The sequence below is a fragment of the Heteronotia binoei genome, chromosome 18, assembly GCF_032191835.1.
Source record: "Heteronotia binoei isolate CCM8104 ecotype False Entrance Well chromosome 18, APGP_CSIRO_Hbin_v1, whole genome shotgun sequence".
NCBI classification, from domain to species: domain Eukaryota; kingdom Metazoa; phylum Chordata; class Lepidosauria; order Squamata; family Gekkonidae; genus Heteronotia; species Heteronotia binoei.
Window position 1 is genome coordinate 37,481,766 of NC_083240.1, and position 23,795 is coordinate 37,505,560.

General features: G+C 46.6%; 3 protein-coding genes across 3 annotated transcripts in view; 2 read left to right on the top strand and 1 right to left on the bottom strand.

The window, feature by feature from the left end:
• Positions 1–1,570, bottom strand: part of NCOR1 (nuclear receptor corepressor 1) — a 188,040-nt gene extending 186,470 nt beyond the window's left edge. The window contains 1 exon segment of the mRNA XM_060259485.1: positions 1,482–1,570. The gene's annotated coding sequence lies outside the window, so the exon portion shown is untranslated.
• A 586-nt stretch (positions 1,571–2,156) lies between these two features.
• On the top strand, positions 2,157–3,546 carry LOC132586775 (protein FAM162A-like). The gene is made up of 2 exons (XM_060258868.1): positions 2,157–2,216; positions 2,906–3,546. Exon 2 carries the CDS (start codon positions 2,999–3,001, stop codon positions 3,470–3,472), a length of 474 nt encoding a protein of 157 aa, XP_060114851.1. The 5' UTR covers positions 2,157–2,216; positions 2,906–2,998; the 3' UTR covers positions 3,473–3,546.
• Positions 3,547–9,717: 6,171 nt separating this feature from the next.
• The window catches only part of PIGL (phosphatidylinositol glycan anchor biosynthesis class L), a 79,142-nt gene continuing 65,064 nt past the window's right edge, over positions 9,718–23,795 (top strand). Inside the window, exons 1-2 of the mRNA XM_060258870.1 lie at positions 9,718–10,065; positions 12,396–12,495. Of these exons, the coding sequence (XP_060114853.1) occupies positions 9,801–10,065; positions 12,396–12,495 (365 nt within the window). The 5' untranslated portion in view covers positions 9,718–9,800. The remainder of the gene's footprint in view (positions 10,066–12,395; positions 12,496–23,795) is intronic.

Consider the following 23,795-nt stretch of genomic DNA (forward strand, 5'->3'; position numbering starts at 1 on the left):
GTCTTACGACCCTCAAACATCTGACGTTTATTCTATGTGGCTCTTACGTTAAGCAAGTTTGGCCACCCCTGTGAAAGACTAACAGAATTCATGTCAGGGGACGAGCTTTCATGAGCCACTGCTCACTTCTTCAGATACAGCAAGAATGAAGAAGCAAACAGCAAAAAAGCTCCTTACCCTGTCACACTTTTTGTTAGTCTTAAGGTGCTCCTGGACTCTTCCTCTCTTCTACTACCCTTTTCCCTATGTTTCCAGATCAGGGCTACTCCTAACCCACATCAACTCTTTCTTTCTCAACTCTGTCAAGTTTCTTAAGAGCCCTCTCTGCTTTTTTTGCCCCTCCAGAACCGAATCACCCCGTTCCTTCTTCCCAGTAGGATACCCTCAGACCCCCCCACTGGTCTCCAAGTACCCTCCTCTCCTCCCCCATCATACAGCTCCTTTATTGGACCACCTTCCCTTCAACAAGCCCAACTCCCTGGTTACCTGACTCCCCCTTCCTTCTCCTTCTCTGCCCCAACGACTCCCACACAGAACACGATGAAACCCAGGCCTTGAATTCAGCAGGAGCTCACAGAAGAACAGCCCCTGAACCTTTCTGAGGGTCCCCCCTCTCCCTTCCCATCTACCTGCCTTCTCCATTGAATAGCAGGTGCAGCTGCATAACAATCCCTGAGCTCCACCACCCGTTTTTCTACAAAATGATGCCTGATGAAACCCCTCCCACCCACTATAATAATCCTACCCCCCCCCCCCAATCTCCAGTCCTCATCACTCTACCTCCCCCACCCCAACACAGATACACCGAGCCACACTGAGAGCTCCTGCCCTTGGTCTCCAAGTACCCTCCTCTTATCCCCCATCATACAGCTCCCTTACTGGACCACCTTCCTCTCAATAACTCCCCCTTCCTCCTCCCCTTCTCTGCCCCGACGGCTCCCACACATAACACAATAAAACCCAGGCCTGGAATTCCGCAAGAGCTCACCTTTCTGAGGATTCCCTCAGAGGAGTTCCCCCTCTTCCTCCCCACCTACCCACCCCATTGAATAGCGGGTGCAGCTGCATAACAATCCCTGGATGAGCTCCACCACCTATTTTTCTACAAAATGACCCCTGACGAAACCCCTCCCACCCAGTACAATAACCCTACCCTCCCATCTCCATTCCTCATTACACTACCTCCCCCCCCCCCCCCAACACAGCCACACTGACAGCCTCTCACCCCCTTCCCAATTCCCCGGGGGCTCCCTCCCCTCCCCCCCCCCGGACAATTCCCTGATGCCTTCCCTCTAGGACTTGACCCGCCCCCTCCTTTTCTCGCTTGATTAGCTATTTTTTCGCCCCCACAGAACCTGGGCGGCCTCTCCCCCCTCCCTGGGATCCTGCCCCCCCCCCCGGGCCTGCAACACCTCCGCCTACAGGGGGCCCTCCCCTCGAGCTCTCGCCGGGAGCCCTTCTCCCGCCGCTCTCTCACCTACCGACAGCGGGGCGGGCGCGGCTGCGGGCGCTCGACACCGTCGGAGCCTCACCTCCGCCTCAGCACCTCTTCCTCTGCGGCCGCCATTTTCCCTCCCCCTCCCTTCCCCCCTCCCCCCTGCCTCCGGAGGCCCCTCCCTCGCCTCGGCACCCGAAGTCCTGGCAGCCACATAACAAAACAGCCGCTGGTGTCAAGCTTTTATTTCTTAAAAAGGGAGTCTTTATCACCCAAACGATGCTGGAGGGATTATGTTCCGAATGGGCCCTATTTCAGCTCCTCGCGGCTCGCTACGGGAGACTGAAACAGTGGTTAGTGTATGTTCTAACTACACCCCTTCCAAGACCTTCCGACCGGTGCGGTAGTGAAAAAAAGCGAGGCCTCCTCTCGGAGGTGGGAGGGGCTGGGGACTGGGACAACAGTGCCGGCCAATAGGAGAGCAAAAGATGAAGGGGCGGAGTCATGAGTTCCCAGCCAATGGGAGAGGACGAGCCGAGCGGCTGCCGGCGAATGGGGTAAAAAGAGCGAAGGGTGTTGGGGCAGCGCAGGCTATATTTGAGGGGGAATAAGGCGCTGTCCAATCAGAAAGCACGAATTAGAGGCATTCCGTAGGTCAGCTGTCCCCAGACGAATAGGAATCCTGCATCTATCTAGGGGTTAAATTAGCGAATGAGGAAACAAAGATGGGGGGGAGGGGGAGAGAATAAACTTGGCTGTGGAGAACGAGAGAAACAAACAGGTAATCTCTGGTCCATTTTTAAAAGTTTCCCTTCAACTTTCAGGAAATAATTGTTAGTTTTTCCTTAACCTGAGGTTGTATAACATTTGTAAACAGTTGTTTTCCGGACAAACAAAAGCAAATTGGCTTTTAAAAAAACTTATGTCATTCACAAACATGTTTTAATAATGTAAAAAATAAACACACGAAAGACACCTTCAATAAAACATGATTTAAAAAATAAATAAAACAGCTATAATACGCATGCACGTTTAAATGCACACAGGCAGGGGACCCTGGGACCAGTGTTCCCTCTAAAGTGAGTTAGTGTGAGCTAGCTCACAATTTTTGAGTCTCCAGCTCACATATTTTTGTCTTACTTCAGGAAGGAGGGCCCTACAGCAAACTAATTTATGCAGTAGCTCACAACTTGAATGCCAGTAGTTCACAAAGTAGTATTTTTGCTCACAAGGGACCACAGTTTAGAAGAAACATTGCCTGGGAGTGGGGAAAACCTCTACTAGCTCTCGCCTCTTCTCTTTCACCTCTGCCATTTTGCCATTATCCACTTGCTTCTTCTCATTCACTTACCCTCCCACGGCTGCCACCCCCTCTTCTCTCTCCCCTTCCTCCTGCCAGCACCTTTTCATGCTCTTCTATGGCCATATCTTTATCCACCTCTGCTCATCCCACTGTCTCCTTCTCTCCAGCTGCTGCTGCTACAGCTGCTTGCTTCATTCGGCAGCGTGTTTCACAAGCCGAGAGTGGCCAGAAGGACAAAGGGCAGCGAGAAGTGTCTCCTCATGGCAGGGCCTGCTACTGCACCTGCCAGCAAAGTTGTTAGGCTTTTGGATAGAAATGCCTTTTCTGTTATGCAGATGACTAAAGCAGCACGTTGGCAGGTTAACAGAAGATTGTGTGCCAGACCTCAAGGAGACAGTGCTCTGAAGCCGAGCAATGGGCCTTCGGGCCCCTCCTCCGGAGTGCCAGGGCACAAGCCCTCCAACTGGGACAAGAAGATCTTGGTATGGACGGGCCGTTTCAAGAAAGCAGAAGATATACCAGAAACCCTGTCGTTCAAAGCAATTGATAACGCACGGAGCAAGATCCGGGTGCAGATGGCCTACCTGATGATTGCCTTCACCGCCGTGGGCTGCCTGGTCATGGTCATTTTGGGAAAACAGGCTGTTGCAAGAAATGAATCCCTCACGAGCCTGAACTTGGAGAAAAAAGCTCGCCTGAGAGAAGAGGCCCAGAGCACCCTGGCCAAGCCCTAACCAAGAATGCTGGGGTGCAAATTGTAGCTTCTTGGATTTCAGAAACAGAAAATAAAATTACTGCTACTGCTGTACATTGTAGCATTACTTATTGGGCTGGTTAGGCAAGCCCCAAATGGTGAGAATGTGTGATCTAGCAACATGAAATTTCGATTTTTCTTTTGGTTGGGGGTTTGTAAATCCACATCACCTTTTTTAATTTTCAGATCTTTCTTTTTAAAATCAAAGGTTTTAAGCGGGACATGACTCTGAGTGTCCTATTTTAAAAACGAATATTGTGTATTGTCACCTTTTATTTGGGGAAATATGAGTCCTTCACATTGAGGGAGAAAACCAGGCCACTGCCTCATCCTGTCCATCCGAGTTTGATTTTCCACTCCTCCACTTGCACTTGCTAGCATGGCTTTGGGTCAGCCATAGCTCTGGCAGAGGTTGTCCTTGAAAGGGAGAGCCCTCTCAGCCCCACCCACCTCACAGGTGTCTGTTGTTGGGGAGGAAGGTAAGGAGATTGTGAGCTGCTCTGAGACTCTTCTGAGTGGAGGGCGAGATATAAATCCAATATCATCATCATCTTCTTCATCATCCACTTTCTCCTTGCATGTCCCTTGAAAAAGTCTTTCTTGCTTCACTGCTCTTTTTTCCAGAATAAATAAAAAGGCAGACATTTATCACCACTAAGTCAACTAGTTTCCTGATCATCTCTCAGTAGTGCTTGCCAGAAAATATGCTGATTAGTTGCTGGATCCCAGCTCATCCCTATGTGAGCAGCACTAAGAAAGTAAGGTCCTAACAAATGTAAGCTAGCTCACAGTTTTTTAGCCTTTGGCTCACATTTTTGTATTAGCTCAGGAAGTATGGTCCCAGCTCACTTTAATGCCTGTAGCTCATGAAGCAGAATTTTTGCTCACAAGGCTCCACAGCTTAGAGGAAATATTGGTCCTAACCCAGTTATCATCCTTACTTCAGGGATATCCCCACCACCGTTTCCCATTGGAAAAGATTTCCACGCATTCACTGGCATCCAAGAATTATTCATCATATGTTTTTTAAAGCCCTTCAAAACATGTTATAGGTGGCTGTTAGTGGAAAGTGCCATCAAGTCACAGCCAACTTCTAGTGACCTAGGGTTGCTAGGTCCCCCCCCCTGCCGCCGCCACCACCACCACCACTGGCAGGGGATGGAGGGGAAGGGTGGCCAGATCCAGGCTGGGAATCTCCTGGGGATTTCTGGATGGATCCTAGCGAAGACAGGGATTTTAGTGCCACAGAGTCCACACTGCAGAGAATCTGAGATAAGGTGTCTGGAGATGTGGTGTAATACCGGCGGGGTGGTCTCTGGGTCCCACCTGAAGGCTGGCATCTCTATGGTGATCCCATGAGTTTTTCAAGGCAGGAGACATTCAGAGGTGGTTTGCTATCGCCTGCCTCCATGTCACAGTCCTGATAATCCTTGGAGGTCTCCGATTCAAATATTAGCTAGGGCTGACCTTTCTTAACTTCCAAAGGTAAGGATATTATAGATTGTTAGATATACCTTAAAAATACATCTGCAGGACACACACACACACACAAATATATGGCTTTTTTTAAGCAGGAACACAGGAAGGCAGTTCCGGCGGCTTGGTGTCAGGGGGTGTGTCCTAATATGCAAATGAGTCCCTGTTGCGCTTTTCTACAAAAAAGCCCTGGGAGAAACTATGGTGACATCAGGGGTGTGGCCTTAAAATGCAAATGAGTTCCTGCTGGACCTTTTCTTCAAAAATTAGCCGTGTGTGTATATGTACATACATTGGTAGAAAAAGCCCAGCAGGAACTTATTTGCATATTAGGCCACACCCCCTGACACCCAGCCAGCCGGATCTGTGTTCCTGTATGTTCCTGCTCAAAAAAAGCCAAAATACATTTTTGTGCTGGTCTTTGACTGCAATAATTAAATAATTCATTCATATATATATATATATATGAATTATTTAATTATTACAGTCAAAGATCAGCACAAAAATATATTTATTTTAAAAAGTTACATAAGTGATATTAAATATGGCAAATAGAATTAATTAAATTAATACAGAAATATGATACACAAGATGACAATTTGAGCTGTAATCCAAAACCCAGAAGGGAAATATACAATTCCTCTGATCTACCAGGACAGAGGGAAATATACACACACACACATTATACATAAAGAGAGAGAGAACACGGCAAAATTAGTCTGTTAGATGCCATTGTTAGCACTATTCTGATAAATAAGATAGCAGGCAAAAAATACAGATACATACAGAAACTATGAATGGTAGACACCATTTGGAAGAGGCATCGCTCCAGCCATACAGGAGAGAATGCCTCACCAAAATGCTTCTTCATTTAAAATTGTTGCCTCAACTGAATGTAAATATATGCAGATTAAATTGAAATATATATTAAAATATGTTATATTTTACATACGATATTAGATGTATGTGTGGGGCAGCAACTATATCAAGAGATGATGTACCAAAACAACTATAAGTGAAAGCTGGGAAATGTCAAATTCAGTCTGTGGTTTTAGGCAGGCTACTGTAGTATCAGCCCTCATTGGAGAACACTGGCTGCCTTGCAGGGCTAATGTTAGGATTATAGAGATAATGTCTTGAATGTGTAGGAGAACTATTATATGCCACAATTGTTATTGTATTTCTTTTTCTCCTCTTCCTCTAAGGAGCACAGATCAGCATATATAGTTCTCCATTTGATCCTTACAACACCCTGCCAAGGTAGGTTAGGCTAAGAGTGATTGATCCAAGATTATCCAGTGAGCTTCCTAGTTAACTGGAGATTTGAACTTGGGTCTTCCCCTGTCCTAGTCCAAACCCCTACAGCACACTTCCAGTACTGCCCACAATAGTGCTATGTGCTAACCACGTGTTTGTGTCCCTTGCCTCTAAATGTCCACTGAACCGCCTGTGAACAAATTTTGAATGTTATCTGTTGAAATGAGTGGTATTGATATCTAAGACATGATGATTAGGATTGCAGAGTATATGGCTTCCAATAAGATTTCTTTAGTAGAAATAAGTTCCTTAGAGTACGGTGGCACTGAACAACATCTGCATTCAGTGGTTCCTTTCCCCATGATTTGGAGAGTAGCCTTTTGAGGAAAAGGTAATAATCTTTCTTCCCATCCTTCATTGCACACTGATGAAAACAGCATCAGCACATAGTCAGAAAGGCTGTTCCTTCCCATCCCCCTAAACACACTGTCTCAAACAGGGTCAAATCAATGTTTCATTATCAGGAATGTTTCTTTTTTTATGGACAGGCTTTCCATCATTTTAACAGCTCCATAAGTGGCAGAAATCCACAGGTGACATTTTTCTGGGCATGGAGAAGTCAAGTGATGGTTAGCATTTCACCTTTGCTTTCAGCCTATTACACAGCCTTAAAAAGCATATAAATTTGTAGCTGTAAAATGGTGTCAACCCTATTTATAACATTGCTGTTCCAGCCAACATTCTAACAAGTTTTTAAAAATGCATACAGAACTGCCAGACTCTGCATGTGGCATTGTGGTTAACACGACCGAAGGCATCAAGAGTATTAATACATTTTTTTCTTCATGCAAAAAAGTGGTTTATTTGGTTTTGTGCATGTCTGTGATTGTCTCTTCTCTGCCATTTGTGTTAAGAACCTTTGAAGGAGTCAGGGGCTATATATAAGCATGCAGGGCTTTTTTTTTTGTAGCAGGAACTCCTTTGCATATTAGGTCGCACCCAATTCTCCAAGAGCTTGCAGCAGGATCCCCAAATCCCAGGCCACCGACTTCTTGTTGGAAGTACATAGAACTAAAATTAACAAGATTTCCTTTTAAGCAGTTACAGTTCTTGCCTGTGAGCCTGCAATCTATAGTCACTTTGTAGTGAATCCCATTGCAATTACTGCAATGTCTTAGTAAATTTATGGGGCTGGCTCAATGAACAGACAGGTGCGGCAAGATCCTAAATATATTCAATTTGAAGAAATACCGCTGATTTCAGTAGGACTTTCTCCCTTGTAAGCATGCACAGGACTGCATCTTTAAAGCAGAAGGAACTTAGCATCATGAATAGTGAATCTATTTTCTTCACAGTTCCTTCAGGCTCTAGAGCAGAGAGCCCCAAGACTGCAGGCACCTTTGGAATTTGGATACAGTGTGTGGGCGCAGACACAAAATGGGTGTTGCAGGGGGCAGAGCCAGCCACAGAAGTCGCAGCTTATTTTCAGTCACACAATAAAGATCCTTGTGCTATGGTGGCAGTGGCTGCCAAACCAACATTTTTTAAAAAATCTGCACAGTCAATCAAATCTCCAGTCATCAATGAGAACCACTGCTGGGCAAAAGCTCTACCAGGCCCTGCCCATTTTCTAAAAACACTTGGTGGGCTCCAGGAACCACACCAGTCGGCACCATTGGACCTGCAGGAAACACATTAGGGACTACTGCTCTAGAGGGAGAGGGGAAAAAGCAATCCAGGGGTGATTACAGAACAGCACTTTGGGCCAACTCAGAGACGGCTGTTAAATCAACCCAAAAAATCTGCTGCCCTTCCCCATCCCGTACTCACCTCATCCTCCAGCCTCTGCAGGCCAGCTCAAAAAACTACCACTTCCAAAGTGGTAGCAAATTTCTGAGCTGACAGCCAGTCATCCATGCGGTGTCTGGAAGCAGCAGGGCAGACACAAGGTGACCTGTGTAAAAGCGCCAAGCCGCTTCTGCTTTTCACCTTCCTTAAAAACTGTTGGGAGCGCTTGAGCACTTAACTTGTTGGAGAGAGAAAGAGTGGTATGGCTTCTGAGGTTCCTCCACATCTGGAGGCACCTGGGGAGAGTGTGGAAGCTTCGGGACAGCTCTTTTTGAGCCGGCCCAGTTCGCCTCCCAACCATCCCAAACTGCCTATCTGTTATCCCCCCAGGATTCCAAAATTGAAATAAAATACATCTTTTGTCTTTAATGGTTAGGCAGGAATAGCATTTATCCTAGTTCTGTTTTTGCCAGCCTGACAGGTTTGGTCTTTTTAAGTTAAGTAAACTCATCTTTGCAGATGGATTAGGAACCACATCTGTTTCTCCCATACTGTATTACAGTATCCAAAGGTGGTGTTGGTGGAATTGCTTCATTTGCTGCTCTTGGACATAACTGAGCAGGCAGTGACAGGAGGTCCATCTTGAAGTCTAGAGCTTCATCACTGTAACAAAAGAATTTTTTTTAATGAAGGGAATATTTGGGCCTTTAAGATCAGTTACCCTGTTGGATCAGCCCCAATGGTCCACCCATTCTAGCATTGTCTCTTCATCTGGCCAACCAAATGATTCTGAAGAAGCAAATGAATGGAGCATCTGGCAATTGTGCCCAAAAGAGTTATACTGATTTTGTCTGTGGGGGTTAAAGTGCTTGTCAGCAGAGTTAGAAGACTCACTGGCCAAAGCTTTCTTCTCCTGTTTTCTTCCCCTATACAGTGCCATTCAGAGGTATTCTACCTCTCAGATTTGGAGATTCCATTTTGCCATCACAATCTCTACTCCTTTATAAGCAAGTTTTTGTCCAGTGGCACCTTTAAGACTAATAAAATTTTCTTCTGTGTATAAGCTTTCGTGTGCATGCACACAGAAGTTTATACCCAGAAGAAAACTTCATTGGTCTTAAGGTGCCACAGGACTCAAATTTTGTTCTGCTGCTTCAGGCAAATGCGGCTGCCCACCTGAATCTCTCCTCCTCCATGAATTTGTCAGTCCCCTAACCCACTGGCCACCACTGCATGCTGTGTAACCCTTTCCACGACTTTGCCATTAGCATTTTTATAGGCCTGGGGTGGCCAAACTTTTGTGTAAGAGCCACACAAAATAAGCATTAGATATTTGAGAGCCACAATACAAGGACATCAGATGTTTGAGAGATGCAGGCGGGCAGGCAGGCAGGAAAATAGATGCGGGAGGAAGAGGTGTAAAAAAGCAACTTTATCTTTAAATGTATTCTCCAAGTCACTAGCTGCCTTGGCTTAGAGAAGTGATTTAAAGAGACAAATGCCTTTCCAAGCCAGTGATGGGGCGGTGGGGGCTCTGAGAGCCTCACAATATGTGTGAAAGAGCACATGTCGCTCCCGGGCCAGTTTGGCCACCCCTGCTATAGGCTAACTATTTCTTGTGCAGAATCTACTCCTTCACGACCCTGCCGCGATTCCCGCCTCCTTTCAAGCCTAGAGTACAGCCGGAACCGGAACCTTCTTTCTACTATTCGTGGTTCTCGTTTCTGCACGAACCTTTTTTTTAACTTTCCGGGAATTTTTCTTTCCTGAAGGGTACATGCCATCTTATGGCGGCGAGAATACTGTCAATCGCCTTGCTGATTTCGCCGCTTGTACTATGGTTGGCCGCCTGTTGGTGGCTGCGGCGACGCCACGGGACGAGGCGATGCGACGGCAGGACGCTGTTAACCGACGGATCGGCGCGGCGCTTCAGCGGTGACGCAGTGAGAGCTCTGTTTGTAACGGCGCACCCTGATGACGAAACGATGTTCTTCGCGCCTAGCATCCTTAAGCTGGCTGAAGGGAGGCTGTGGCTGCTTTGCGCGTCCACAGGTGAGGGGGACAGCGACGCCAGGTTGCCCAGCAACCGTAACACCACGTCCATCTCCACGACGTCTCTGGCGTCACAGTTGCTCGGCAACCCTTCAAGGCATGTGCGCGATCCGTGACGTTACGGGACGGAACTTCTCCCTCAGAATCTCAGACGCGCATAGGACGAGCTATGACGTCGGCTCAAAGGGCGTCAAAGGCCCGGCATGACGTCAGTTGCAGTGCCTCAACGCCCTTCAAGTGTTATGGGGCCCGAGACTGGAAAGTCTGACGTCACATCACAGTGATATTGCCTTGTGCCTCAGTTCCCTTTTGTTCAGTGCAGAAAATAGCAACAAAAAGCTATCTGTCAATCGTGTGTACACACGAAAGCTCATACCTTGAACAAGCTTTTATTGGACTTAAAGGTACCACTGGACACAAAATTTGTTATTCTGCTTCAGACCAACAGGGCTACCTGCTTGAACCTGTCTGTCAGTCATGATACCCACGACCATATTAATTTGTGGAACTCTGCCACAGGATGGCCAGTAGTTAGGGAGGCTTTTAAAGTGACATTAGAATTCCTGGAAAAGGAAAGGTTCATCTGTAGGCATTAGGTATTATAATAGCTAAACTGAACTTCAGTGTCCAGGTGCCATGTAATAATATAGGTAGCCAACTAGCCACCCATGCTTCTCTACAGTAGAAGAGCTGGATTCGGGTCCAGTAGTTCCTTAAAGACCAACAAGATTTTTGAGATATAGGCTTCTGAGAGTCGAACCTCCCTTTGTCAGTGTAAAGCTTTAAAGCAAAAATCTAGGGGCTCTTTAAAGACTAACACCATTTATTCCAGCATGAGTGAGAACTCCATTTTCCAGATGCTGTTATAAGAGGAGAAATCAGTGTCTGCTGCCCAGATGCATTGCCATCCAAATGCCATTTTTTGGGGTCAGCCACAAGGGGAGGCTTGGCCTTTGGATTCCTGGACCTGTTGGGTACAAATGCAATAGTCCCGGACCTCCCATTATGCAAAACAATATAGTAGACTAGGATCCATCTTGATTGGATTTAGATATTTTCTGATTTTCGATAATGTAGTTAAAACTGTACCTGTCTGAAGGGTCCACAGAGCCATGAGGCAGGAAATAAATTCCCATTAAAAAATCAATGGCTCCCTGTTCCCGAAAGAAAGCAACTTTAACTTTAAATGCATTCTCCAAGCCACTAGCTGGCTTGGCTTGGAGAAGTGATTTAAAGAGAGAAATGCCTTCTCCGAGCTGGTCAACGGAGTGGTGGGGGCTTCAAGAGCCACACAATATGTGTGAAAGTGCCACATGTGGCTCCCAAGCCACAGATTGGCCACCCCTATTTAAGATCAACAAAGTTCTATTCAAGGAGAGGAGGGAAGGGGAAAAAATGTAATGTATTGGTGTTGATTTCATATTAATTTTTAAGTATCATAACAATATATTGCAAAATAAAAACTGTTTTACACCGAAAACAAAGTTCTATTCAAGATGTAAGCTTTCATGTATTACATACATACTTCTTCACATACAATGAAATGGGAGAAAAGCATTCAAATTTATAGACAGTTGAAAAAAATGAATTAGCATATAACATGATGTAGAGACAAAGCAATAGGAGACTGAGAGGCAGGTCTGCATGATGTTGCAAGTACCACAAATACATTTTTACTTCCTCCTTGTAGGCAGTTTACTTGTTCCTTGCCAACCTATCTGTCTACCTCCTCCTTAGCCCATCTGATAACTTCTCACTTTTATATTTCAGCAACCCAGTTAGTCTTTAATGTGTCACCAGATTCTTCTGTTGTTTGCCACAAGAAACAACCATGCAAGGTCTAGAGAAATGTGGAGACCTCCATTGTCATCATTCCCTTGGCTCCATTATTTCATCCCTGACTGCCAAATGCCTTGAGCAGAGGTGGCCAAACTCGCTTATTCTATGAGCCACATAGAATAAATGTCAGATGTCTGAGAGCTGCAAGACATGAACGTCAGATGTTTGAGACCTGCAAGACAGACAGATGGGAAAGAAGGAAAATAAATGAGGGGGAGGTGGAGGTGGAAAGAAAGCAGCTTTAACTTTAAATGTGTTCTCCAAGCTGCCAGGTGGCTTCGCTTGGAGAAGTGATTTAAAGAGAGAAATGCCTTCTCCAAGATGGCTGACAGGGTAGTGGGGGCTTCGAGAGCCACACACTATGTGTGAAAGGGCCACAAGTGGCTCCCAAGCCACAGTTTGGCCTAGCCTTGAGTTTTTCACAGGGGAAAGAGCCTTGTTCTGTTCCAAACTGAAGCAGAGTGCCTTGATATTGTCTTTGTGGTTTGCAGGGAATTACTACAATCAAGGGACCGTTCGTAAGGAGGAGCTCCTGGAGAGCTGTGCAGTTCTTGGAATCCCTCCTTCCAATGTGACAGTCATTGACCACAGGTATCTCTCTCTGCCTTCCAAGCACTGGCATTTTCTCACCAGCGTGATTTTGCATGATTTTTCTGTATGTGGCTGACATTTCTCAAGTGAACCAGTGCAAGTTGCAGCTCTCCCTACAGGTTGGTTCTTGCCCCTGCATGCATGCTGGCTCAGCTGGCATTGGCATTTCTCCAGGATGAAAAGGGTGACCAAATTTACCGAGAGCAGGTTATATATATATCAGTGGTTACTGACCATCTTCATCTGCTGAGGCAGGGGTGTCGAACTCATTTGTTATGAGGGCCGGATCTGACATAAAAGACCTTGTCGGGCCGGGCTATGTGTGTCATAAAATGTAATGCCAGATAGCAGGGATGTAAACTTTATAAAGGGCACACAACGAACACAATTAAAGATTTTTTAAAAAAAACTTAAAATATGCTTAAAGCATTAGCACTCTTGCAGTATTTTGTTTATTTAACAGTCATCTGATAACCTGACACCACTTGCTCTGAATTATTGCATCAAAATCTGGAGAAAATGTCTGGAGACAAGCAATCTTGAGTATGCTGTTCAGGTCTTGTTCAGGTATCTGTAAGTTGCAAACCTATTTCTGAATTATTGACATTCATTACAGAATGTTTTTGTATGTAAGTTGTTTCATATGCTACTCATGGATATGTGAATGCACCATGACCACAGACTGAGAACTATCTGTTTATCTACAAAAGCTATAGTTTCCCCCAGGAAAATAACTGCAAGGGGGGATGAGGAGCCTCAGCGAATGGAGGAGCTTGGCTCTGTAGCTCTGCTGTGTGATGGAAAGAGCCTGACACAGCTCTCTTTGCATGAGAGCTTGAGCTGTGCCAGGCTCTCTCAATCACACAGCAGAGCTAACAGAGCCAAAGCTCCTCCATTGGCTGAGACTCCTCTCCCCCTCCCTTGTGGAAAAGGGTGGAGGAAGAGGGAAAGAACAAGAAGACTGACGATTTGTTTGGCTGCCTCCATCCCACAGAGAAAAACAACAATGGTGACGACAGAAGCAGGAGACGAGGGAGAAAGAAGCAGACCATAGGCAGTTCCTCGCAGGCCACATAGAAGCCCTCTGGGGGGTGATCAGGCCCAGGAACCGGACATTTGTCATCCCTGAGCTAAGGGCTGGGTTCACATTGTGCATGTACGGTATTTGGTTTAATTCCTAGCAGGTGACTGTATATGAACCATCTGCAAGTGCCACTAATTTGAGTCCAGTAGCAGCTTAGACACTAACAGAATTTGGGGAGGAGTATAAGCTTTTAAGAGTCAATGCTCCCCCAATCAGATACCAACATGACTGCCCTCTGAAACTATGCATATGAGCTTATTTTATTGGAGAAGTGACTAAGGGTGTTAGATGTTGCATACAGGACACTGCAGAGATCTCCTCTGCACCAAACAGAGGTCCTCTTTGGTCTTCTGCATCAAACAGAGGAGGATAGGGTTCACTGACAGTGGAAAGCATTACGGGGCTCCTTAATAACAGCAAGAGGAATTCTGCCAGCAGCTTTCCTACTGGATTTGCAAGCCAGCCACGTGGCCATTCCCTGCTTCCCCAACCCAACATGTTCACTTTTGATTTTGTACATTGCAGACCCTTAGAAAAGAATCAAGCTATTTAAACTTTTGCCCTGGTTTGGCATCCAGGACCGGGCTTTTTCTTTCCCTGTGGTTTCATTGGTATCAGGCATCTGGCAAGCTGATCAGCCCTGGCTTTCTAAACAAGCCCTGGGCCCAAATTATTTCTCAAAGTGGCTGCAGAATTTGTTTTGAGGCTCTTCGGTGGGAGGGCAGGGTTGACAGCCTTCTTAAACAAGATGAAGTTGTCTGAGAGAACTGAGATCAACTGTTGGCAATTTCCATGTGGATGCTTTGCTCTGCCTTGGCTTCCTTATAGCAGTAGGGTTTTGGGGAACATTCTCATGGCCAGGGCTTTTTTTTGTAGAGAAAGCCCAGCAGGAACTCATTTGCATATTAGGCCACACCCCCTGACATCACCATTGTTTCACATAGGGCTTTTTGTAGGAAAAGCCCACCAGGGCCTCATTTGCATATTAGGCCACACCCCTGACACCAAGTCAGCTGGAACTGCGTTCCTGTGCGTTCCTCCTCGGGGGGGGGGGAGCCCTGCTCATGACGTCGTCCTATGCTTGTCCCCCTTCTCTGTTCCCCCAACTATGCCACAATCGTTCCCCAACCTGACATGGTATGAGCTTTTTGGAAAGGCTGTCACCAAAGTGCCTTGCGACAACATGTGGATTTGAAAGTGTGTGTTTTTGCATGTCCTTCCCACGTCGGTGCCATTTTCCTTGCTTCAGTCCCCAGAGCTGCCTCCTGCGCCCTAACATGAGGCCTTTAAAAAAAAAAGAATTGTGAATTGCAAGATTACTAGACTGATATAATGATTTATTGCCAATATCTACTAGTACTTTCATTTCTAAAAGTATACATCTCTAGCTCTTTTCCTTGTGGAGCTCTAAGGGGAAAGAAGCAGATAAAATGTTCTATTTTACCTTATAATTCCTGAATTAAGAGGGTTTGATGTTTGCTTTTAAATGAAAGCCAGGAACTAGTAAATCATCGCAATGCTGTATTATGAATGCTGTAGTGATCTAGCAATTCCTGATTTTTTTTTTTAAGAGAGCTACGCAGAGAATAGTCTCTGTGTGGAAACAGCCTTCACTTCCCATCAGGTTGTAATTTAATAGACACTAAGGCCAAGAATAGTACAGCACACAAGTAGCATTTGGAATCTATGACTATACCTCCTTTACTTTACTGTAACTTCCAAATTAAGCCAAGAATTTGGCTTCTCTTCTGTATTTCCCTGATAGAAATCAGTCCCTGAGCTGCTGTTTGCCTCAGCAGGATGGGAAAATGTTATCCTCCCTGCATCTGACTCTCCTCCTTGGTGCTGCTTTTTAAGGACATGTCTCATTCTGACGCTCATAGGAGACCACAAATGACGAAACACTGCCAAACAGCACACAGCCGGCATTCGAGCCCGGCACCAACGCTTTCATTGGTGGAGGCCCACAGCTGCCTTTGCTTCTGTGTGGAACACCCCAGGGGTGGGCAAAGTCAGTTGCGTTTTTCAGCAGGGCACAGAAGGGAATGGGTGAGACCTCTTCCCCGCTCTTCTGCAGTCTGGGCCCACAACTGAGGGCTAAGCTGCCATGTTTTTGTGGGCCAACTCTTTTGCTTGTTTCGCAGCAAGAAGAAGACAAATAAAGGGACCCTGCAGTGTTGCTACTGTGGTAGACATGAAAGAATCTTGTTACCAGCTGGCCTCCCCGCCCCAGTATTTTCTACTATTATTGTGAATGTGCTAGATATTGGCCTATACGTTGCTGTGTGGACATGCCTTCTTATGCCTGTTTGTTGTACCGCCCTCAGATTTTTATGCTGTATGCTTTTATGATGTCTTATATTTTATTTTGTAAGTATGCTAACCTTCTGCTGTAAGCCAGCCTGAGCTCACTTGCGGGAAAGGGCGAGATATAAATCTAAAGATTAAATCCCTACCCCCCCCCCCCACACACACATACACACATGTCCCAATCCCACTTGCTTCTCAGACATTTTCACCACAGTCAGTTGGGCAAGGCAGGAGGGAAGCAGCACTGATTGTGCTGTGCATTGCAACATCTGGAGAGGATCCAAACCTCAGCAATCCTTTGGCGTCATTTGGCCCCCAGCAAGGCAGGGAGGGGAGGGGACCAGGGTGACAAGGCATGGGTGCGAGAAGATACGGCTCCTGCTCTTAGTGGTCATTGGGAAAGACTTGGGGAGGGGGGTGGGGGAGAATGACAATATTGAGCAACAGTTTTGCACAGAAAATAGGAGTCGAGCAGGGTGGCATTTTGCAGCTGGGAGCTCAAGAATCCATGCCATGTGCGAAAAACACCATCAAGTTGTAGCCAACTTATGGCAGCCCCTAAGGGTTTTCAAGGCAAGAGAAGTTCAGGGGTGGTTTGGCATCGCCTGCCTCTGCTTAACAACCTTGGACTTCCAAGTGGTCTTCTAGCCCAGGGGTGGCAACGGTAGCTCTCCAGATGTTTTTTGCCTACAACTCCCATCAGCCCCAGCCATTGGCCATGCTGGCTGGGGCTGATGGGAGTTGTAGGCAAAAAACATCTGGAGAGCTACCGTTGGCCACCCCTGTTCTAGCCAAATATGACCCAAGGCCAACCCTGCTTAACTTCCAAGACCTGAGGAGATCAGGCTTGCCTTGGCTGTCCATGTCAGGGCATAGGGTTGCCTAGGGCTTTTTTTGAGCAGGGATGCAGTTCCGGCTGGCTATGCATCAGGGGGTGTGGGCTAATATGCAAAGAAGTTCCTGTTGAGCATTTTCTACAGAAAAGCTTTGTGTGGAACAATGGTGATGTCGGGGTGTGGCCTAATATGTAAATAAGTTCCTGCTGGGCTTTTTCTACCAAAAAAAGCCCTGGGTTGCCAATCCCCAGGTGAGGGCAGGGGATCCCCCATGCTGGAGGCCCTCCCCTGCTTCAGAGTAATCAAAAAGGAGGGGAGGGAAATGCACTCCATTATTCCCTATGGAGACCAATTCTGATAAGGTATAATGGAGAATTGATCTTCAGGTATCTGGGGCTCGAGTGGGCGGCTGTTCTTTGAGATAGAGGCACCAGATATTCAGCATAGCATCCAGTGCCTCTCCTCAAAATACCCTCCAAGTTTCAAAAAGATTGGACCAGGGGATCCAATTCTATGAGCCCCAAAAGACGGTGCCCCTATCCTTCATTATTTCCAATGGAGGGATTTCAAAGTTGTGCAGTCCCTTTAACTGTGATGGCCAGAACTCCCTTTGGAGTTCAGTTATGCTTGTCACAACTTGTTCCTGGCTCCACCCCCAATGTCTTCTGGCTCCACCCCCAAAGTCCCCGGATATTTCTTGAATTGGACTTGGCAACCCTATCAGGGCATGCTAGATTTTCCAATCTCTAGGTGGTACCTGGAGATCTCCTGCTATTATAGTTGATCTCCAGGCTATCAAGATCAGTTCCCCTGGAGAACATGGCTGCTTCGGAGGGTGAACTCTATGCCATTGTATCCTGCTAGGGTTGCCAATCCCCAGGTGGGGGCAGGGGATCCCCCGATTTGGAGGCCCTCCCCCTGCTTCAGGGTCATCAGAAAGTGGGGGGAGGGAAATGTCTGTTGGGAACTCTACTATTCCCTATGGAGACTTATTCCCATAGAAAATAATGGCAAAATGATCCGCAGTTATCTGGGTCTCTGGAGGGGGGCTGTTTTTTGAGGTAGAGGCACCAGATTTTCAGTATAGCATCCAGTGCCTCTCCCCAAAATGCCCCTCATGTTTCAAAAACATTGGACCAGGGGGTCCAATTCTATGAGCCCCAAAAGAAGGTGCCCCTAATCCTTCATTATTTCCTATGGAAGGTAGGCATTGAAAAGGTGTGCGGTCCCTTTAAATGTGACGGCCAGAACTCCCTTTGGAGTTGAATTATGCTTGTCACACCTTTGCTCCTGGCTCCACCCCCCAGTGTCTCCTGGCTCCACCCTCAAAGTCCCCAGATATTTCTTGAATTGGACTTGGCAACCCTATATTCTGCTGTGGTCCCTTCTTTCCCCAGACCCTGCCTTCCCCAGGATTCACCTCCAAAATCTCCAGGTATTTCTCAATTCAGAGCTGGCAACTCTAGGACATGCCCTCTACACATGGTGCAAATTAAGCCTATTTCTGCCTATTTACTTATGTATTTATACATCTGTATATCTGTCTAGTATGTTTCTATCCCACCCTTCCTCTGAGGAACTCAGGGCAATGTGTGTAGGTCTCCTTTCTCTATTTCACTTTCACTTTAACCTCTTGAGGTAGGTTTGGCTGTAGGGTTGCCAGGTCTGTGTTGGAAAATACCTGGAGATTTTGGGGGTGGATCCAGGAGAGGGTGGGGTTTAGGGTGGGGAGGGTCCAATGCCATAGAATCCACCCTTCAGAGCAGTCATTTGCTCCAGGGGAGCTGATCTCTGCCAGCTGGAGGTCAGTTGTGAAAGTGGGAGATCTCCAGGCCCCGCCTGGAGGCTGGCAACTATTTGGCTGAGAGAGAAAGACTGGCCCAATGGCCACCCAGCAAGCTTTGTTGTAGAGGGGAGATCTGAATACAGGTCACCCAGATCCTCTTATAACCACTGTACTAAATATTTGCATGATTTCTCTTGTTTTACACAATCTAGTTAGTCATTCGGTTTTGCGTGATTTTGCTTCTGGTGGTCACGGGGAGGAGGGAAGTCCTGCTTAAAACTAGTGGGATTTAATCACCCCTTTGACCATTACAAGTATTGCCCATACACAGAGAGCTAAAAGCTTGCTTCTCACCACCTGAGTGTCCCCTTTGGCCCTCTAACCACTAAACTTTCTGGCCGTGGGTCTGTGCATACCAAATATATCCACCCAGTACATGTTATATAGCAAGTCATTTCCTGTTCAAGTCCGGATATCATTGGACAACCAGTTGGACAATCTCCCAACCACTTCTCCTTTTTTCGGCTTTTCCCATTTCCTCCGCAGATGTTTTGAGAGACCTTTACCCCAGCGTGAGGTCACTTTTCTGCTTGGCAATCACAGCAGCTGGCTGGGGGAGGGATTCCCTCACTCTTTGCCCCCTCCCTGATGGTGTTGAGTAAAGCAGTGAATGTTCTAAAGTGTTTCCCAAGAGGGGGGGGGGAAGGCAGAGGGCTTTCAACAGAGGAAACTTCTGATGGAGGTTTGTCCCAACTGACCGCCAGAAAAATTAAAATAGCTGAACAAACAGCCACGGCCAGTATTCAACTTGTTATACTGATGAGGTTAGAGCAGAAAACAGAAAGGTGGAAGGTCCTGACAAACCACAAGTGATTACCAGAGATTTTACCAGGCTAGTAAAATAAATGTCTGGACTGGCAATTTTAGTGGATTTATTCTGAAGGCTGTGGTAAGGCATTCAAAGAAAGGGTGAATCTAGAGTTGCCAGGTCTGGATCAGGAAATACTGGGAGATATAGGGGGACGGAGCCTGAGGAGGCCAGGGTTTTGGGAGGGAAGGGACTTCAGTGGGGTATAATGCCATTTTCACCTTCCAAAACAGCCACTTTCACCAGCTGAACTGATCTGTGTCGCCTAGAGATCGGTTGTAATCCCAGGAGACCTTCAGCCACTTCCCGGAGGCTGGCAACTTTACTGGAGGCAGATGAAATGGTAAAAAGTCTGCATAATCTAGCATTGCCAGGTCTGACTCAGGAAATATCTCGGGACTTTGGGGGTGGAGCCAGGATCAAGGTTGTGACAACTGAACTCCGAAGGCAGTTCTGGCCATCACATTTAAAGGAACCACACATGTTTTAAGTGCCTTCTCTCCATTCGGAAATATTGGAAGATAGGGGCACCTTATGGGGACTCATAGAATCAGACCCCCTGGTCCGATCTTTTTGAAACTTTGGCGGGGGGGGGGGGTGTTGAGGAGAGGCACCAGATGCTATGCTGAAAATTTGGTGCCTCTTCCTCAAAGCAAACAAACCAAAAAAACAGCCCTTTAAAGCCCCAGATGACCATAGATTGATTCTCCATTATATCGTATGGGGACCAGTCTCCGTAGGGTATAATGGAGTGCTGAGCAGACATTCAACCTCCACCCCACCTCCACTCTCTGATAACTGAAGTGGTGGGGAGGGCCTCCAAACCAGGGGATTGGCAACCCTAGGGTAATCCTCTGGATACCTCCATCTAAAAAAAAAAAAGTTTTAGAGCAGGGGTGTCAAACATGCAGTTCGGGGGCTGAATCAGGCCCCCGGAGAGCGCCTACAGGCCCCTGAGCAACTGGCTGTCATCTGCTTCTTTCTCCCTATATCTTACTTCCTTCTGCATAACAGCTTACTTTGCCAGGCTTGCTCAATCGCACAGGAGCTGCAGAACAAAACCTCTGTTTCCTCCATTGACTGAGACTCTTCCCTTGGGGAGGAAGGGGGGAGGAATAGCTTGCTTTGCCAGGCTCTCCCAATTGCACAGCAGGGCTACTGAGCCAAGCCTCTCTTCCTTCTATTGGCTGAAACTCCTTCCCTCGCAGTCCCCTGGGGAAGGGAGGAAAGAACCAGTTCGCTGGATCCAATGGGAGAAATAGAAAGAAAGCATCTTTAAGACCAATGAATCCTAACGTTTTAAGCATGTTTTAAGTTTTTAAAAATATATATTTCTGTTTGTCTGTGTTCTGTATAAAATTTATATCTCTGCTTCCTAATCTTAAATAGGTACACACATGGCCCGGCCCAACATGACCCTGCCCAGCAAGGTCTCATTTATGTCAGATCCGGCCCTCATAACAAATGAGTTCGGCACCCCTGTTTTAGAGGGTAGTAGTGTTGGTCTACAATAAAACAGTTAGATGGGAGTCCAGGAGCATCTTAAAGACCGACAAAAATTTCAGGGTATGAGCTTCAACCCTGAAACTCTTGTTGATAAGAACATAAAGAACATAAGAGAAGCCATGTTAGATCAGGCCAATGGCCCATCCAGTCCAACACTCTGTGTCACACAGTGGCAAAAAAATTTTATACACACACACTGTGGCTAATAGCCACTGATGGACCTGTGCTCCATATTTTTATCTAAACCCCTCTTGAAGGTGGCTATGCTTGTGGCCGCCACCACCTCCTGTGGCAGTGAATTCCACATGTTAATCACCCTTTGGGTGAAGAAGTACTTCCTTTTATCCGTTTTAACCTGTCTGCTCAGGTGCTTCTGGAATGGAATTGAACTATCTCAGAACAGATATCTTAGAGCAGGAAAAGGTGCCAAAGAGGGCAGCCCAAATAATCTCCCTTTCCACAGAAGGCTGCAATGTTTGGGGCTTTGCACGCTGAAGACAGCTAGATTGGGGTGGGGGAGCTGGATTTAATGCAGGATTATAAAATTGTGCATGGAATGGAAAAGTGGGGGGGGGGGGACTTTTTCTCCCTCTTTTTTTTTTTTTACATTTAAAGTTTTATTAATTTTAAAATACAAATAAACAAGCAGTACAAAGTAGTACAGGTATACAATGTGCGTTGAATGAAACAGAGTAAAAAAAAAAATACAACGTATTGAGCCCGTCTGGAAATGGGCAGAATATAAATTTACCAAATCAATAAATAACTATTGAAAGCGTTCAAAAAATAAATCAATTTCTGGTATACTGTGTTAGCAGGTAAGTAATCAGTTTGTACCAGACAGAAAACTACAGAGTACCCTGGTCTTATCACTTTTCTATCATATAACGCAGGAGAGCAGTTAGAAGTAGTAAAAGCAGGTTTACTTAAAGTAATCCCACAATTTGTTCATCTATTGGTCAATAGTAGGCATTTTTGAACTTTTCCACTTCAACACTACTCATGTTTTTTTCTATGGACAAGAGGGTAAGATTAATTTCTTTCTTTGATTCTTCATTACATTTCATGTTCCAGTAATCTAATAATACAGCTTGTGGTGTTAGAGGGATGGTCACTGATAATATTTCCTTGATTTTATCCAGTATTTTAACCCAAAAGGCATGCCCACCAGGGCTTTTTTTGAGCAGGAATGCACAGGAATGCAGTTCCAGCTGGCTTGGTGTCAGGGGGTGTGGCCTAATATGTAAAGGAATCCCTGCTGGGTTTTTTTCTACAAAAAGCCCTGTGTGAAGCAATGGTTACATCAGGGGGTGTGGCTTAATATGCAAATGAGTTCCTGCTGGGCTTTTACTACCGAAAAAAAGCCCTGATGACCACCAACGCACTGGGACTCAAGGGCACCCAAGGAGTTGGATGGGTCAATTCAGAGCAGCGTTCAGCTGCCGGCCACCAACTCAGAAAGGTGAAATTGGCCAGGCAAGAGTGTTGTCTCTGGGGTGTTTGCGCCCAGATGGCATCTTGTTAAAACTCAGCTTCCACCTATCCAAAGTGGCAGTCCAGTTTTCACTGCCATACAAACATAAAGTACCAGGGAGGGTGCCACTGCCTCAGCAGCGTCCCCTTTAAAGAAGGCCACCTACGTGACCACGTGAGTGTGTGAAAGAAGCCACCTGCTTCTATGCATGGTCTGGTCATCCTGTTTTTTGAGGCATAGGGCGGTTTTCTTCACTTCCCTCAGGGCCAGAGCTGAGGCTGACTCAGTCTTGTCTCCTGAACCAAGGGTTGCCAACTCTGGGTTGGGAAATTTCTGGAGATTTTAGGGGTGGAGTCTGGAGATCGTGGAGTTTGGGGAAACAAGGGAGCTCCGTGGGGTATAATGTGATAGAGCCCACCCCCCACAGTAACCATTTCCTCCAGGAGAACTGATCCCTTTCATTTAGAGATCAGTAGTCATTCCAGGAGGAGCCACGTGGCGCAGAGTGGTAAAGCTGCAGTACTGCAATCCGAGCCCTCTGCTCACGACCTGAGTTCGATCAAGGCAGAAGCTGGGTTCAGGTAGCTGGCTCGAGGTTGACTCAGCCTTCTATCCTTCCGAGGTCAGTCAAATGAGTACCCAGCTTGCTGGGGGGAAAGTGTAGATGACTGGGGAAGGCAATGGCAAACCACCCCGTAAAAAAGTCTGCCGTGAAAACGTTGTGATGTGGCGTCACCCCAGAGTCAGAAACAACTGCTGCTTGCACAAGGGGCTACCTTTACCTTTAGTCATTCCAGGAGGTCTTCAGGAATTGCTTCTTCCTGTGGTTCTCTAGGCCAACTGGAGGTTGGCAAGCCTGCCTGAATCCCAGCAGCCAGGTCACAAGGATTCCCAGCGGCTTGAAATATTAGTGTCAGCTTGAGCAAGGGAAGGAAAGATGGAAGAGAACATAGTCCAGTTGACAACTGGAGGTCAGCCTGAAGTAGACAAGGAAGGTCCTCTGGACAGTGGGGAAGTGGGCATTGCCTGTTTCAAGTGAAGTCTGCAGACCGTGCGGGCTTACAAGGGAGTCTTGGGGCAACGTATCGATTTTATCTTTTCTTGTGCCGTGAAAATCAAACCAACATGTTTTCTTTTTCATTTAGCCAAAAAATCATTGCAAAACCTCACAGATGGAGACGATAAAATATCAGTTTGGGGAGCAGCCATGGCTTGCTAAGAGAGCACACACTTTTCATGCAGGGAGCTGGTGGGATATCTTGGGCAGAGGCTAGAGGTTTGTGTGTGTGTGTATTGCTGTCAAGTTGCAGCTGAGTCATGGCGACCCCCTTAGGGCAGGGGTGTCAAACATATGACCCATGGGTTAGAACTGGCCTGTGACCAGTCAAGGGCTTGCATTTGGCCTGTGAGCAACTGGCTCTCTCCTGCTTCCTTCC

What these genes read in the sequence shown, in the direction of transcription:
- LOC132586775 (XM_060258868.1), top strand. Translation starts at nt 2,999, where the DNA reads ATGGCAGGGCCTGCTACTGCACCTGCCAGCAAAGTTGTTAGGCTTTTG.